Raw genomic sequence first — 17,384 nt, forward strand, 5'->3', positions numbered from 1 at the left:
TAATGATTTTCTATTTGACAGAATTGAAGAATGCGTGCAGTTCATCTTTGACTTCAATTTGTAGCATGAGTAATGACTGCACTTGGACTTCAGCCTTTTGACTTTTGCCTTTTACTTTGCAATGGCTTGGTATGCCTGAAGAAACCTCAGATTATCACATTCAGATGCATTAAGACTAGAATAACACACCAAGGCACAACAGTTTATTTTGCTTTTAAATGTTATAAAAACAGTTTATTTGACAGTAATAACAATTTAAAAAAAGAGAAATGTATCCATTATTTCTGTAAATTCACTAAACCAACTGTCTGTAGGTTTCTATTAAGGGGAAACGAAAGTTCAAATCCAGTGCTTAACATTACATTGTTTACAACAGCATAAAAGTTGAACATTAATGATTTTATGATGCTGCGCCCAAAGCAGCAACTTACATAAAGAGCAGAAAAACAGAGATTTACATTTTGAAAACTACTGAGACCGGCTGGACGATGAGGTGAGTTGCTGCTTCATCATATCTGTAATAAATAACATTAATATGTTAAATATCATGGATTTAAAGTCTTCACTCTGTTCTCCTCTTGCTTTATTTCCTTAATGCCATTTCTTTCTTTGTTTTGTAGTTTCTTCCTCCAACACTTCTTTCTTTCTTCTTTACCTTTTCATTCCTTTCCCACCTTTAGTCCCCTTTCTTCAGTTATCTCCGTGTTCCTTTTTATTCTCTTCTTTCCTTCCTTGTTTTTTTTTTCTATCTCCCTATGTTCCTTCCTCCTTTCCTGTTTTTTCTTGTTTCTGGAGTACCATTTCTTTGCTTCTTCTTTCCTTTCTTTACTTCTTTACTTCCTGTATTCATTCTATTCAGTTCCGTTTCTGCAGTTGTCTCTCATTTTCCTCCATGATATCTTCCTTTCTCCTCTCGTATACATCCCTTTTTTCATTAATTCCTTATTTCTTCCTTCTTTTTCATCTATTTATTGTTACTTAATCTGTTTATTCCTTCTGTCCTACCCTTTAGCCCTTGTTTTACATTTGTTACCTAATTCTCTTCTATTTATTTCTTCTGCCCCCCTTTCCTCAATTCCTTCTTTTCCTAATTTGTTTCCTTATTCATTCCTTATCTTGCATTGTTTCATTTTCCTCCTTAATTCATTCTTATTTATATTTTCTTCCTCCCTCCCTTTTAGTTTCAGTTGTTCACTTTTAACCTCTCTGATGGATGGTCTTGCATCAATTTTTACTATGTTATACTGTATTTTTCCTCCATTATCATACTTTCCACCTCCATCAATTTTTTAGCTCTCCCTTCCATAACCTAAACAGTGATTATCCAATCATAGCGCACCACAGAGTACATTATATCACTGTACTATAGTATACTATACTGTACTGTACTATATATATTATACATTATACTATATTACAGTAAAAGGAAGTTTTTCCTTGCCACTGTCAGCAAGCGCTTGCTCTTGGTGGATATTGTTGGGTCTCTGTAAATAATATTATAAAGAGAAGTTCAAGACCCACTGTATCTGAAAAGTGCCTTGAGATAAGTTCTGTTGTGAATTGGTGCAATACAAATTAAACTTGACTACTATATATGTGATGTAATATACCTAATTTTTGTTGTCCATCAGTGCTGTTCAGACTGAAACAACACTGAAGGCCAAACTGGAGGCCCTGCAATGCCACTTCACCTGGGATCTGAAGACCACTGGGTACACACTTTTCCGTCTCAGGGACAACCTGGAGGACATTGGCACGGAGGAGGGAAACAGTTGGCTGGGTCACACTTACAACCTGGAGGGGTACATTCACTACCAGCTGGGTTCCATCGATGATGCCAGGAGTCTCTTCAGCAGGGCTGCAGAGGCCTTCCGCCAGATGAGAAACACCGTCTCAGATGAGGGTCCCTGGTTGGTGGTGAACTATGGGAACAAGGCTTGGTTGCACTTCCATCAGGGAGAACAAGCAGAGAGTCAGGCTTGTTTGTCAAAGGTTGAGGAGCTAATGAAAGAATACCCATCTCCATCGCAGGACGAGCTCCATCCAGAGATCTACGCTGAAAAAGCCTGGACTCTGATGAAGTTTGGCCCAGACCAAAAGCTGCTTGCTGCAGACTACTTCCAGAGAGCCATCAGGATGCAGCCGGACATGGTGGAGTGGCAGACCAGCCATGTGTTAGCATTAGTAAATCCCTTTAACCACAGCAACCTGAGGGATGACATCTTGGAGAAAATGAAAATCGCCAAGGAACACGACCCAGAGAACTTGTACCTTGCTGCTCTTTACCTTGAAGCTCGTGCTAAAAAAGGAGAACAAATTGAAGGTGAAGCTCGTGAGCTGGCCATAAGGGTTTTGAGAAAGCCAGTTAGCAGCTACAGTGGTATTGAACCATTACTAAGGGTGTACAGAGTCTATTTATCCAACAATGAGGCTATTGATTTGGCAGAGGAAGCTCTTGAAAGACATCCAGACGAACGTTACCTGAAGAGGCGTGCAGCAATCTGCTATGAAAAAAGAATCTTCTCAGACAGTGACGGTCCCCTGGAGAACAGCATGATCGACAGAGCAATCAGCCTACATAAGGAAGTGATTTCTCTCTACCCTGACTCTTCACTTAAAAGAAAAATATATCTTGCAAGCATATATGCACGGTCAAATCACAGCCAAGAAGCTGACCAGATATATGAGGAGCTGCTTCAAAGTGATCTGGATCCTGGAGGGACTCAGATGCTTTACAACTACTATGCAAAACATTTACATTTCATTCACCAGAGGATGCACGAGTCGATAAAGTACCACATGAGGGCAGCAGCGATACCGCAACAATCTTTCCTTCGTGAGAACAGCATCAGCATTCTGAGGAGGATTAGAGACAGAAACAGAAACCGGATGTGTGGAGAAATTGAGGAGTTTCTGGCTAATCTGCAACTCTAAGAGCCAATTATGAAGAGGGAACATTTAGTGTAGTGTGCAGCTGAGTGCTTGTAACAAGACTGGATCTGAATCCAGAATAATGTAGATTTTAATGGCCTGAAAAAATCTGTACAAACTCATTATTCTTTACTCTGTATGTATATTGTATACAGATGTGGAAAACTTGAAATAAGTTTATTTTTGGGGAGAGAAACAATCTAATAATTGTTAGATTTCGGTCTCACAATGATGAGATTTCACAATTTTGCGTCAATCTATATATCGATATCTATATCTATAGACTGTAGACCTAAATCATCCCAACTTTGCCTCAAATGCTTTAATATCTATCTGAAAACCCTCAATTCAGATAAGGACACCCCTTAAATATGTTTACTCAATTAGATTTTACTATGTGATCTGCTGAAAAAAGGTGATGTCACATATCATTGTGAACCAATCAGAATTTAGCAAAATTTAGACTGAAATCTGATTAAATGTCTGTTTTTTCCCCTTTTTACATTAGAGATTTGACTGTTAAACTGTTAATAAATTGTTATTATTGTCAATAGAATGTGTTTGTTTTGAACTTGGACTTGATGACGATTGCTACTATTTATCTATAACCAATTTGCAAACAGTGGATCACTGACTGCTTGTATGCCAAAGGGGCAGCGCATGGTGACGAATCAACAGAGAATTTATCACCCAACTCGGCAGTTCCCTTTTTAGCATCATTGTTTTGATTTTTTGTTGCACAATTTTTGGTTTTGTCTCATTGCTCTCATAGTGTTGTTTTCATCAGACCGGTGAATATATTGAAGCTTTTAGCAGTTTAAGAGCCTCATTATATCCACCAAGTGGAATGATGAATGATAATGGTTCTCTGTTGCTGCTGGATGTGTAAATAAATAACTGTCTGCAACAAGTGATAAACAATAAAATAATAAATATATATATAACAATAAATATACTGAGGTGATTACAAATGGAAAACAAGTCAAACAGAAAACACAAGGACAGGAAGTAAAACTAAAATGGATGCATAAGTAATGAGGAAGAAGAAAGAAAGCAATTTCAAAATAACACAGGAAGTAATAACAGGGAGTCAAGAGTTGACATTAGTATTGCTTTCCACCTCTGGAGACAGCTGATGGAATGAAGGATGATGCTGAACCTACATTTCCTCCACACTGGTTAGTCAGATACAATGGCTGTACAACAGGGTGAAAAGGTAATAACTCAGAAACAGTAAGTTGTAACACTTGAAACTGAAAGTGACACATTTTGTGAGATGTTTCATCAACATGGAGTACAAGGGTTCAGATAAAAGACTCAGGACTCAGAGGAAACGAAACATGACATTACTCTGTGAGAGTTTCCATCAATGCCACTACACCAGGACTTTGCACTGGCTTGTTACAGACAGGACTGTGACTTCTCCAGGGAGTATCATTACACAGTTTACACAGTCCCTCCTCCCTTTACTTGCAAGTCACATTTTGTTTGTTGCAGCCATCAGCCATGAGGAGAAATGTAATGTTCCATTTTCGATCAGGCTGACTTCACCCAGCCAGAGAATTGTTCCTCAGGTGGTGTTATCTGAACGCTCTGCCATGTTTTGTTTTATTTGGATATTTTCCATTAATAAGGAAGGAGGAAGTACATGTAGAAAAAAACATTCTGTGTGAGTGATCAAACTGCACCATCTCTCATTGCAGTGCATCATTTAGTGGAGGGACTTTAGCCCCTGTATGAAACCACATGACAACTGAAACCCTGTGGTGAAAAGAAGACGTCAGAGGCCACAAACAGACACACAAACTATATTATTATATTTTAACCTTATTTGGACAACTACTCTCACCTCCAAAGCATTTTTACTCACTTATCAAGTAACAATATTGTACAGACCTGAGCTACTTTAGCCACATGTGATAAAACATATTTGTATAATTATAGTCACAGAGGAGGTTTTTTTCATTTGTGTGAAAGGGACAAGTGAGGAGATGCCAGATGCAGCCGTCTTACACATGTTATACAACAACTTTTGCTACAACACTTGTTTGTTTTTACTTTACCTCTCAGTTTTAAAACACTGTGATCTTTGTTTCTAACAGGAAGTAACAATGAGAGCAGTGAGACCCAGCAGCAGAGGGAACCGAAACACTGTGACGGTCCAGGCTGAATTACAGAAGCTGGTTCCACAGCATGTTGGTGCATCGATGAAGTAAACACCATCAATCAAAGCGGATATGCTTTTCACTTGAGGAAGAAGTCAATACACATTTGCAGACATACAGCCACAATAAGGAACATTTTGCTTCCCAATTGTCACGGTGGAGAACAAAATCATTTCTCTGTTAGACTTCAGTTTTGTACTAAAATTTTAAATAATCTCAGAAAGAGGAAATAACACTTGATGGAATTAGAAGAATGTTTTGTGATCAATGTGCAGCTCACTAGTTCCATTAATGCAGCGGTCCTCTGCACCCACACACTCCACTGTGTTGTTACAGACGTCACTTTGAGAATGATGAGAATCAGAGCAGCTGAAACACTGCAGGCCATTTTTTTTCTGTTTGGAACATGGACTGAAATTGAATGAGAGATTCAAGAAACTTAATGAGATAGTGACAAGTGACAACAGAAGGTGTTTGATTTTCTTATTGTTCTTCGCTGTGTTCATGATGTACTGATGTTTTCTTTGTCTGACATTTCTTTGTCTACTTACGGGGGAAAGTGTTATTGTTGCAGCCATCTGTGTTGCAGTAATGAACAGACCCAGTAATAGAATCAGTACCATAACATACTTAACACAGAAACATCCAGATAGTTTCAGACATATCTTAATAAATCTCATTCAGTTCATGTTCTTCCACATTCCTCTCCCAGCTGATACACATTTGATCTGAAGTGAAACCTGGTCCCTCACAGCCTCCTCTCTGTGTATATGGGTGCTGGGATCACTGACGTGTTTGGTGCTCGGTGAGTTTTCTTTTTTATAAACATCGAGGTGGCTGATCAGAAAATGGTCACATTGGCCGGAAGACATGGACAAATGACCGAGTTAGGTTGATTTATTTTATCCACTTGGTATCACTACTTTACTGCACACTTTAAGACAAACAATAAAACAACAGTTGATTCCAGACAGAGGTTTTATAAATCGAGAGTTACAAATATAACTACGGTTCTATGAATCCTGGATGACCGGCAGAGGCTATGCTTCAAGCATTGGATCTTCAGTCTCGCGTATGCGCAAGTTGAGTATTTAATATCAATAAAGTCAACTGTGACCCCAGATGCCCGAGAGAGGGTATATCTTCCGATGTCATCAGGGAACGAGTTCCTACCAAACCTTCTCACGAGCTCACAAGGATTCTGAGTGACTGAACACTAGCAGCCATCCAGGATTCATTGAAACGTAGTTACATTCGTAACTCTCATTCTATTTTATTCCTCCTGACTGCCAGGGGCAGTGCTTCAAGCACTGGATGATTAGTACCAACAATGTCACATACGTTACAGCGTAGGTGCAGAGAAACTCAGCAGAAGTACCACGCACAGAGGATTTGGGGTGGCGACATTCACCTGGTAGAACCTAGAGAATGTGCTCGGTGAAGCCCACGAAGCAGCGGCACATATGGCCATAGGGGCACTCCCTTCAGGGCTGCCCATGATGTTGAGACACTCCTGGTAGAGTGTCACTTGACTCCATATAGCATAAGGCGATCATTCACCTTATATGCATGAACGATCACATTTACAATCCAATGGGACAGGCGCTGCTTTGAAAGAGCGCAACCCACTCTGGGACCATCATAACAAATAAATAGCTGCTTGGATTACTGTACACTTACAGTAATGCCAACATAGGCTCTAAGGGCCCTTACTGGGCATAGAGACCTCGACTTCTCCCCTTCCCCTGATGGGGGATTAAACTGTGCCAACTGAATAGGCTGGGTGAGGTGTAAGTGTGACAGCACCTTAGGGAGAAATGCCGTATTCCGCCACAAAGTGATACCAGAGCCATCTGGGTTCCACCTCAAACATGATTCACTCACTGACAGAGTGTGTAGGTAACTGACGCGCTTGGCTAAGGAAATGGCGAGGAGGAATGCCGTCTTAACGGACACCCACTTCAGCTTCAAAAGGAGGCAAGCATAGAGCATCCAACACCAGGGGCAGGTCCCAGAGTGGAGCTCTTGGAGCACTTGGGGGGGACACCCTCCGAGCCCCTCTTAAGAACAGGAACACTAGACTGCTCGGCGGCCAAACGCACAGTTGGAGTCAGCAAGGATTGGGATACCAAATCTGATCCCCTAACTGGGATAGGAGATCCATCCTGTCGGAGAGGCGCCACGGCGGCAGAGCCTGTGCAGCAGGCTGAACCAGGTTGCAGCCTGGTTCCTTTGCCCCAGCAAATACATCGTGCCCATGTCAGCAGGTACTGGGGTACCTGCAGCAAGCGTGCTGATTTGGTTGATATGCCCTGCACCCTCCCGTGCGGGCCATTGCGCTTGTACCGTCCTGTTCTGCCACACTCTTTGTTGTTTTGACATTGTTGATATTAAATACTTGATGTGCGCATACGCGAGACGGAAGATCCAGTGCTTGAAGCACCGCCTCTGGCGGTCAGGAAGGATGCATAGAACTGTAGGCTGCTTTTATATGCAGCATTAGGCTGCAGTTTATTTCCAGGAGATTTGGTTCTTACCTGTGCAGAGTACAAGGGCTCAGATGAAAGACTGAGGACTCTGAGGAAACTAAACATGAAATTTTAGGCTGAATCTTTACTTGCAGCGCTCCGTTAGTTCACCAGTCACATTAACTACCACACACTGCACTGGCTTGTTACAGACAGGACTTTGTGGATCATCAAGACTGTCCTGTAAAGAATAAGCCCAGGTTATTAGGACCCATAGTTACGTTTCACAGCTTGGTGACATCTAGCGGTCGTAGTAATTATGAAGGAGCGAAAAGTGCAGTGATGTAGTCTAAAGAGAGACATAGTCCACGTCAGGAGGAGGTTGTGGTGGATGGATGAATATGACACAGGAGAGCGGTGTTCAATTCCCGTGTGAAATTAGCAGTTTATAATGTAACTATGACAACAAAGATTGTCTAAGGACGAGGAAGTACTTATTGTAACACAAATCACAATCTTTTCCAAAACAATGACTGCTATATAGTAACCAAGGTGACGAAGGTGGGTACGCTGCCGTCGGTACAGTCCGTGTGTTTATTATTGTAACCATGACTACAGTCACTTGTAACCTTATCGCTCCGCCTGGTCGGCTGAAAGACTTCCACTTCCACCTTCAGGACGGACAGCTCAGGTCCTCCACTGCTCGCTGCATTCTCAGGCTCCAGACCTGCAGTCTGGGCCCCAGCCACCCACAGGTGCTCTGTGAGGGCCACTCATACCACAATATTCCAGTCAACCGTCTCCTGTAGTTTAGCTTTTCATGTTAGTAAAAGTTGAATGAACTGTTGTTTTTCTTATGTAAATGTAAGTTAAAATGGGTTTACTGTATTCATATTGAAAGTAAAAAAAAGTGTGGAATGGCTGCGTGCAGGCTGTGTTTCAGATTTGACTAAAGAGAAACGAGGAAGAGCTTTTATGAGGAAAACTCAGAACATGTTCTGATTTATTCACTCTCACACACCCATGTCGGTCACAGTAGTATACCTGGACTGGAACAACACATTTACTATTCCTGTGGATCAGAAGGAAAATGGAGACTGGCATTAAATGTGTGACATTAAGATACTAAAGAACTGAACTGTGTGAACAAAACAACAAAAAATCTTCTCAGAAAGAAGTAGAGAGAAAGACGTATCAACAAACCACAAAAATTAGGTCACTCATCTGCAATCTGTGGAATTCTGAATTTCCAACTTCATACTTTTCATTTTGACTGAACAACTGATCACTGACGAAATTAAGAAGAGTTAACTTCTTTTTCCACCAAACAGAAGAGGGGGTGACAGTCTGAATGATTGTTCTGTAAAATTGGGGAAACAGCCAATCACTGAGGGCTTCACGCAACTGTCATAAATTTACTCTACGCCTGTGGAGTATATAAAGTGTAGCTGATCAGGTGTAGTGTCACCACCTGGGGAAACTGATCTGCAGTACGCACCTGTTCATCACGATGAAGCTGATCCTCTCTCTGACTCTCATCTGGGCGCTCTCCAGCACAGGTAACACCACCTATTCTTACATTAGAGTATCTGCAGGTATCACACCACCTAATTTAAGACATTTAACAATTTCCAAATCTTACTAGAACCAATTTTTATAAAGGAATAGAAACCAAATAATAGCAGATTATTTGTTTTAATTAATCAGAGTTAATTTCAGATCTTTGAAAATATGATCTGAGACTTTATAGACCCCAGAGGGAAAATTCTCATGCTACAATTCAGCAGTACAAGAAATAGTCTAAATAGATAAAGAACAATGATAATAAAAGTAAATAATAAATAATATTTAAGAGTCAAGCAGTTTATATTAGACAGTTGCTATTACAACCATTATATCTTAAATTCTTTTGGAACAACAGTTAAAGATTTTTGAGCCCTTATAAACCACTAAAACCATGTAACCCTAAACACCTCACACATTAGATGTGACATTCTTTCACTATTTTTCTCTCCTTTGCAGCTGGAGCACTCGTGTGTCAAACCTGCTCAAATCTACTGTGCTCAAGCACAGTCGCAGTCACATGTACCTCGGCGACGATGTGTGTCACAGCTTCCTCTCTAGGTCTTTTCTTCATGTTCTCTATTACTTTTCAATGAAATACATGTACTGTAATCTTGTGCTTTCCATCAACATTAACAAACTGCTCTTGGTCTCTGTAGTCAATGTGTCTGGAACCACAGAGCAGCAAATCATCAAGGCGTGTGCATCATCCTCCCTGTGTCCAGCTGCAGGCAGCCAGACATTTTCAGAGACCACAGGTTTTTCAAGTGCAGTTATATCTGCTCTGTGCTGCAGCACAAATAACTGCAACTCAGACACTCTACCTTGTAAGTACAGATGGATGACTATCTTATTTAAGACAAGATGAAATAGATGAGCGAAAAATATTCAAATCCTTTTTCTGACATCTTTCACTTTGTGATACTTTCAGTCCCGGCTGTTCAGTCATATAACAGCCTACAGTGTTTCTCCTGTGACTCACTCTTTGCCACTGAATGCACCACTCCAATACAGTGTAGGGGAGTGGAGGACCGCTGCTATCAAACAAATGGTGAGTGTTCATGTTATATAGTTTAGAGGTCCCATACTTTACCCTTTTCTGGGTTTTGTCAAAAGAGTTTACCCATAAGAAGAATATATTTGTGGTTTTAACAACCAAAAAACATCTCAGTGTAGTTTGACATATGGAGTTGGGGCTGTGCTGGGGTCATAGCTGAGGCTGGTGACCAGAGTGTGAATTATACAAGGACAATCATGGGGCTAAACCTTTGGGCAAAATGCCAGTACAGTGCAGGTGCTTCTGGGAACTGCAGTGTTACAGCACTTACAATATCTTGATTGTTTAATTAAAGCAGTAAAATAAATGTAGTGCAGTACAAAGTACAATATTTCCCTATTGTATATATATTGTAATATAGTGGAAGTATAAAGAAGCCCAAAATGAAAACACTAAAATAAGTTGCAAGTACTTCAAAATTGTGCAGTAGGCCTACAGTACAGTACTTTATATTGTTCAATTACTCAATAGTTAAAACTTCTGAATTCCTATGTGGAAAATAAAGGAGGAAAATAGTCAACTCTATATCACCAAACACATCTCTAGAACAACTAATCCTCCATTGTCTCACTGCTCATGACTGAGCACCAGTGTTTGCTAACATTAGATAATATATCACGTTATATTGCAAACATTGGAAATGAAAGGGCGCACTATCCGCTAGCTAACATTAGTTAGCTAAAATATAATTTAAGGCTAATGTCAGAAATGAGCTAACATCAGTTAGCTGAACTGTAACTGAAGGCAAAGAGTAGAAAACAGCTATCAGTAGCTTAACTGTAAGAAAAATGTTTATGCCCAAAGAAAAAAGCTGAGATCAGTTGAAGTGTACGCCTCATTTTGAATATTTTGACTACTACAGTTCGTGCACCGTTGAACTACTGTATTTCTGCGCACTGTATTACTCTGCAGTTTGAGTCAGACAGAGCTAAGCAAAAACAAGATTTTCCACATGATGTCAGGTCGCTTGTAAAACGAAGGATCTGAAAAAATTCTCCTTGGACTTAATTGAATTTGTACAATAACAGTGATTTTTCATCTACAGTAACGGTTGGGTCCAACAGCACTTCAATCTTTGGCTGTGCATCTCAGAGTTGGTGTGCTGCTCTTGCCAAACTGGAAAGGCACAACATCGCTAACATCACCATTGAAACAGACTGCTGTAAGACCAACTTGTGTAATTCTGTGACAACAGTAACTGCCAGTAGTGGCATGATCCATCTGCTGCTGGGACTCCTTGTCTTACTCTCTATTAAAACATAGGAAAAAAAATGGACAAAGCACCTTTGAAGCCAACGGGATTCTGAAAAAACATTTTGAAGCCTGGACTTGGGTTTGCTGCTCACTGCTGTCTTTAGTTGGCAGTTACAGGGGCCAGAGAATCCAAATTTAGGAAAAAGAGGATGGAGTCTGGGTGATGCTGAGGTGGGGTAAGAAGGCACAGATGTATTAGATATATGACCACACCACAGAGGGAAAATAATTGTAAATTGTACTAATATCAAGATTGTAGCCTTGGTTTCGTCTTTGGATGAGACACTTTTTATCAGATTGCCACTTGTTCTCTATCTCTTTACTTTAATTCATATGCACACATATGCACATGCAATTGAACATGTGTTTCCTGATATAACTTGCTTAAAACTGAACTTGTGTAATGATTCTTTGTATGATTTTAAACAGATATATTGTCTAGAAACTAACCATAATCTTGATGTGATTGATTTTCAAGAAAATGTTACAAGACAATAAATGTGTGAAACCTTGAAGTGGTGAGCTCCTATGTTTGAACCAAGCATCAACCTCTGAGGCTTAAAATGAAACCAACTGAAGAACCAAAAACAGCAGTTACTCTAATGGCCACTAGAGTCTGGCTCCAACAGTGAGTCAGTCCCCATAGACTCCCATGTTAAAACATTCAACTTCACAGCAGTAATAAATGTGTTTACAGCCGGGTACTAAAATCAGTTCTGGTCTCTAGAGCTAATTTCCTCCTTCATGAAAACTGTTTATATTTTATTAAGGTTTAAAGTTCTGCATATTTGAAGGCACGGCCACTTTGAGTAACAGGTGGGTGAGCATATGCTTGCCACAAACTGGCATGGTCCTCTTTCTCCATTTTTGGATTAACTGGGAGTTAGTTGGAGTCAGGCACTGCCAAGATGGCAACAGTGGAGCAGCGCACTCCGAGCTTCAAAACCCCTGCTGTGAGCCATGTTTAAATCTCAGCTGAGATTCTGCAGCTCTGTTGAGTGTTGTTCAATACTGCCATGCATCATGGACACTGCAGCATTATAATAGCAATCCACCAAGGTACGAGCATGCCTGGTTTTTAAAGGGAATGAGATGATACTCTGCACTCTTGCACTGCATTTTTTCCACCAGTAAATTAGCAAAAGTGGACATGGACACACTCAAAATGTACTCACTCCATTTGCTATAATGTTAAATAGAGCCTGTTATGTGTCTGTGAAACTCATTAAAAGCGACACAGAGGCATTGAATAGGAAATATTTCTCAGCTAATTTCAAAGATCAATGTTTGGATTAATCACAGAACAGAGCTCAGCTGTGACTTACACTTCAGTTCTTCAGGCACTTTCACATCACAAATGAGCAAACTCTTACCCACTCAGCTTTTAATACAATATCACCATGAAACCTTTAAACCAGTGGTTCCCAACCTTTTCCACATCCGATTGCCCCAGCCCACAGGTTGGGAACCACTGCTTTAAACTATAAATACTGACGGTTTCCGATTCAGGACCGCTCATTGTCAACTCTTTATCATAATAAGTGACATTTTGCTGAAAACACAAAAACCTGGCAGCTCAGAGTTCCTGCATAGATCTTAGCTGTTACACAGATGATAGCTAAAGATGGAAAGATCTTCTGAGATGGGTAAATATATTGGTAGAGACAATTCATCAGCATTTTTTGGGAGCCAGTGTGTAATTAATAAACAGCTCAGTAGTTGACGCAGGAGTTCTCCACACCGACACATTGCGCAGTGAGAGTATCACTGCAGCTGAAACACCACAAGCCAGTTTTCTGTCATGTTTTCTGTCAGGAACTGTGACAGCCTGCTATGCCTCTGTGTTTTTCCACTCACCCTGCCTCTGTCTCACTCTCCACTCTGCCACACCTCCTAATCAGCCTCACTGTCCTCACCTGTAGCCCCCTGCTGCATTCCATGTCCAATCAGGCCAGTATATACTGTATGTATCCCTGGTTCACTCGCTCTTTGCCAGATTGTTCTAGTATCATGCAAGACTTTCAAGCGTTCATCTCTGGACTGACTTCCCTGTACCGACTCTGCTTGTCCCTGACCATCCTGCCTCATCTCTGCCGCGGTGAACGCCTCAGCCTTCTGTCCCCGACCACGAGTTCTGCCTGTGCACTTCCTGGTTCCCGTCTGCCTGTCCCTGTGGCTGTTTGGCGTTTTCCAGCTCTGATGTCGCAAACGTGAGTGCTTCCCTGCTCGTTTCCGGAGTCTTCGTCTGGCTTTGATTACCCTTCCTGGTTCGTCTGCCCTTCTGACTGATCACCTGGTTCTGATCCTCCTGCTCCCTCGACGACGTCTCCAGCCTGCTCCCAGCGCTCGGCACCGCCAGCCCCAGCCCCAGCCCCAGCCCCGGCCCCAGCCCCGGCCCCAGCCCCAGCCCCAGCCTTCAGGTCCACAAACTTTTTTTTAATTTCCTTATTGTTCTTCACTGTGGTGGACATAGAACTGATGCATGGAAAAATGCCAGACATTTCCTTGTTTACTTACAAGGCAGTTTTATGGTTGCAGCCATCTAATTTGCATGAATGAACAAATACAGTAATAGTTATATTAATATACCTTGTGTATGTAAATAAAGTTACAAATTTCCTTTCAAAAGACAAGACCAGACAAATAAAAACATATATTTCCAAATGTTTTCACAGAGAGAAGCTTTAACAAGGTACTTAAAAGAAGCTAAGGATTTAACATGTCTGAGAACAGGCAAGGAGTTCCATAGAGACTCTAATACCGTAAGCTGTGACCTGGGTATAACAACCAGGGCTCCATCAGCAGATCTCATTGGTCGAGAGGGCACATACCAGGGCAATATATCAGGAATCGATGAAAGCATGAACAACGTTTTGCCAATCAGCAGTTAATTTTAAAAAAATGATTGATTTGACAGATTATCTTGAGCAGAAAGAAACAAAACTGAACAACATTTTCATGTTGAAGATTACGCCTAGATTTCTTGACAGACCTCCAAGGTTAGTTCTGATTAGATGGAGTTAAGAAGACCAAACAAATTGACCTCTGTAATTGTTAAATTTAAGGAAAGTAAGCGACATCTAGGATGCAGTATCAAAGAGGCAAGATATGAGATTAGCTAGGCTGCTAGGATCTGTGGGTTTTAACAGCATGCATAGCTGAATGTCACAACTCAAATGAACCATTGAGGAAGTGGAGTTTCCCAATACTGAATAACTTTTGTTAAGGTATGAACAAAGTAAGCTAAGAGCTGTGCCACCCACATCTCCTAGTGATGTGAGAAGATGTTTTGATCAATAGTATTGAACACAATACTTCAATCTGAAATAACTAATCAAATCAAGCAGTCTCCTCTATCTGCAGTTATCAGTAAGTCATGAGTTACCTTAACAAGTGCTGTCTCTGTACTATGGTGTACTTTGAAACCAGACTGGAAACTTACTTAATAGAAATCAACCTTGATTGATCGTCCATTGTGCGGTTACTGGGTCAGATGGGGGCTGATGGAGCCGTTTTGATATGATTGGCTATAGTGTGCCAAATAGTTTCCAATATCCTTACCTTGTAACCAATTAGCCAGACTAAGCACAAGGTGGCTACCGTCTAGTTGAAAGCCTATTACTACATGGACTGTTGCTATAAAAAATATTCTCTCTAGTAAAACTATTACACAGTAAAAATACTGTCCATACAGCCAGCACTTAAATTATTTAAGATAATAAAATACTTGCATAAAATTCTCAAGAATGGATGAATAAAGGTCTCTAAAGGCCCAAACCCCCAGACAAATGCTTTGTCAGGAGAGTGGGCTGACCAGGGACAAATTCCTGGGCCACTTTCTCTGGTAACACATAAAACAAAACAAATGGATCTCTTACATTTTGATTAAGTTTTTAGGGTTTTATGCAAAAATGCATAAAATAATTAATTCCAGGTATAAAATAAATACTCCTTGAAGGGACATATTGTCCATATATTGTATAACCTTTTTCTTCCTTCATTACAAAGATCAATTATTCCTTAACCGAGCATTGTAACTTGACCACAGACAACCTGAACCGCTCCACCGCAAGATACAATTTTTATTTGAAGAAATTCCCTCTAGGCGTTACTGAGATATTGTGTTAACAAGGCCAAAATCATGTTATGTGAAGTCACCACAGCCTTTACATTTGACCTTTGACCACTGAAATCTAATTAGAATGTTTGTGCCGAATTTGAAGAAGTTCCTTCAAGGCCTTACTGAGATATCATGTCCACAAGAATGGGACGGAGAACCTGAAAACAATATGGCTCCTGCTCTGACTGTTGCTGGCACAGAGGAATAAAAATACTGTGCTACAAACAGCATCATTGTGAGACTAATCTTATCTGTGACTCTGATTCACCCACAACTTTTTTTTATTATTATTAGTTCAATTTTTTTAACCAAAATATTATTCAACTATTTCAGTTTTACCTGTTTTGCCTTTTTAATTTTTAGGCCCTCCTGAATTTGCCTGAGCCTCCAGTGACTCTTTCAATTACTGCAGCTAAGCTTTTTAAAACCTGGTTATGTCGCCACGTTAATACCACTTGCGACAGACTAACCTTACACCCTGACAGATTGAGCTTTAAGTTGCTCCATTTACCTAGAGTTTTAGGTTCTGGGGAGTTGGCAATACTTCATAGTGCCCTATCAAAAAATCTAATGCTACTTCCTCCATACTCCACAGTTTTTTCCAGCTAAGCTTTTCTTGTCTACACCATCCCAATTCACCCACTTTCCCTGCTTAGCCTGGGCCACTGCCTTTGCACCCTTAATATTTCCTCCTGTTGTAGCGTACATACGTGGCCTGGCATCAGTCAAAAGCCATTAATTATCAAACCTAATTCGTTATGTAGTATCATAGTGTATAGCCATAGTGTATAGCCATAACATATTCTTCCCACCATTGCCAACTCACCACACTGCTCATTTCATTATTATTTTCATCTTTATGATTATTACATCTTGCATTTTACTCTGTAGATAGTAGTTTGTTAAATAAACACCTTTATTTACACCCAGTTGTTGTCCTGTTGTTTACTTTTGACGTAGAGACTGGAGATCCATTGAATCGAGAAGTCATGGCTTCCGATATGAGATTGATAAATTTGGCAATGAAGTAATTCATTGTTGTCCTCCTAAGGACTTGGTGCCCCCATTTTCAACGAGAGTAAATCCTTAAATATGGCTTAACACTACATGTCTATGAACCTGCTCCACGAGTAGCTTTCTCTTCTCCTTGGGACCTGCTCTACTCCACACCGGTTTGCCTGGGCCAAGCCCCAAGCCTCCCCGGCCTATTTGGACATTACCCACAGTCTCTGTATGCCTGAGCGTTGCTTCCGCCTCCTGCACTGCGATTCTTGGATTCCACTTTCTCCCCTTGATTGGGTTTGGAACCACCTTACTGACTACCACATCTTTACTCCCAGATAACAGGAGCTCTGTCCTAACCTTGGTACATTTAAACTCCTCCACTAGACTAGTTACTGGGAGCTGAAGTATGCCTTTCCCATACAGTGCCACCGTGCTTAAACATCTAGGAACACCTGGCCACTTCCTAATATAGGAGCTAACTAATCTTTCCATTTTTTCTGCAGCAGATAACGGAATCTCATATACAGACAGTGGCCACATCAGCCTGGGAAATAACCCAAACTGCAAACACCATAGCTTCAACTTTCCTGGAAGCCCTGATTTATCTATTCTATCCAGTTCCTCAGCAACATCCTTCCGAAACTGCACTACCTGTTTTCTGTCATTCAAGTCTGCCTTGTACCACCTACCTAGACTCTTTACTGATTTTTCCCTAATTATTGGAATTTCCCCTTCGTCTATTACAAACTTTCTATCACTTAACTTCCCTCTACTTATTGAGATACTTCTAGACTTACTAGGCTTGATTTTCATACTAGCTC

The 17,384-nt window shown here is 40.7% G+C and overlaps 2 protein-coding genes across 3 annotated transcripts in view; both read left to right on the forward strand.

The window, feature by feature from the left end:
* Nucleotides 1-1,614: 1,614 nt before the first annotated feature.
* On the forward strand, nucleotides 1,615-2,940 carry LOC130170936 (interferon-induced protein with tetratricopeptide repeats 2-like; the record flags this gene model as incomplete). Its single annotated transcript, XM_056378646.1, has 1 exon — nucleotides 1,615-2,940. A coding segment is annotated over one exon (1,320 nt), but the record flags the coding sequence as incomplete, so codon positions are not given.
* Nucleotides 2,941-8,988: 6,048 nt separating this feature from the next.
* LOC130171458 (urokinase plasminogen activator surface receptor-like) overlaps nucleotides 8,989-17,384 on the forward strand; it is a 19,780-nt gene continuing 11,384 nt past the window's right edge. The window contains exons 1-5 of one of the 2 annotated variants that reach the window (XM_056379485.1): nucleotides 9,008-9,123; nucleotides 9,587-9,688; nucleotides 9,787-9,954; nucleotides 10,059-10,178; nucleotides 11,230-11,965. In XM_056379485.1, coding sequence (XP_056235460.1) covers nucleotides 9,075-9,123; nucleotides 9,587-9,688; nucleotides 9,787-9,954; nucleotides 10,059-10,178; nucleotides 11,230-11,447 — 657 coding nt within the window. In that variant the 5' untranslated portion in view covers nucleotides 9,008-9,074 and the 3' untranslated portion in view covers nucleotides 11,448-11,965. Of the gene's footprint in view, nucleotides 9,124-9,586; nucleotides 9,689-9,786; nucleotides 9,955-10,058; nucleotides 10,179-11,229; nucleotides 11,966-17,384 lie in introns of those variants that run through there. The other variant, XM_056379484.1, reaches the window with a different exon arrangement.

The sequence above is a fragment of the Seriola aureovittata genome, chromosome 6 (assembly GCF_021018895.1).
Source record: "Seriola aureovittata isolate HTS-2021-v1 ecotype China chromosome 6, ASM2101889v1, whole genome shotgun sequence".
Taxonomy (NCBI): domain Eukaryota; kingdom Metazoa; phylum Chordata; class Actinopteri; order Carangiformes; family Carangidae; genus Seriola; species Seriola aureovittata.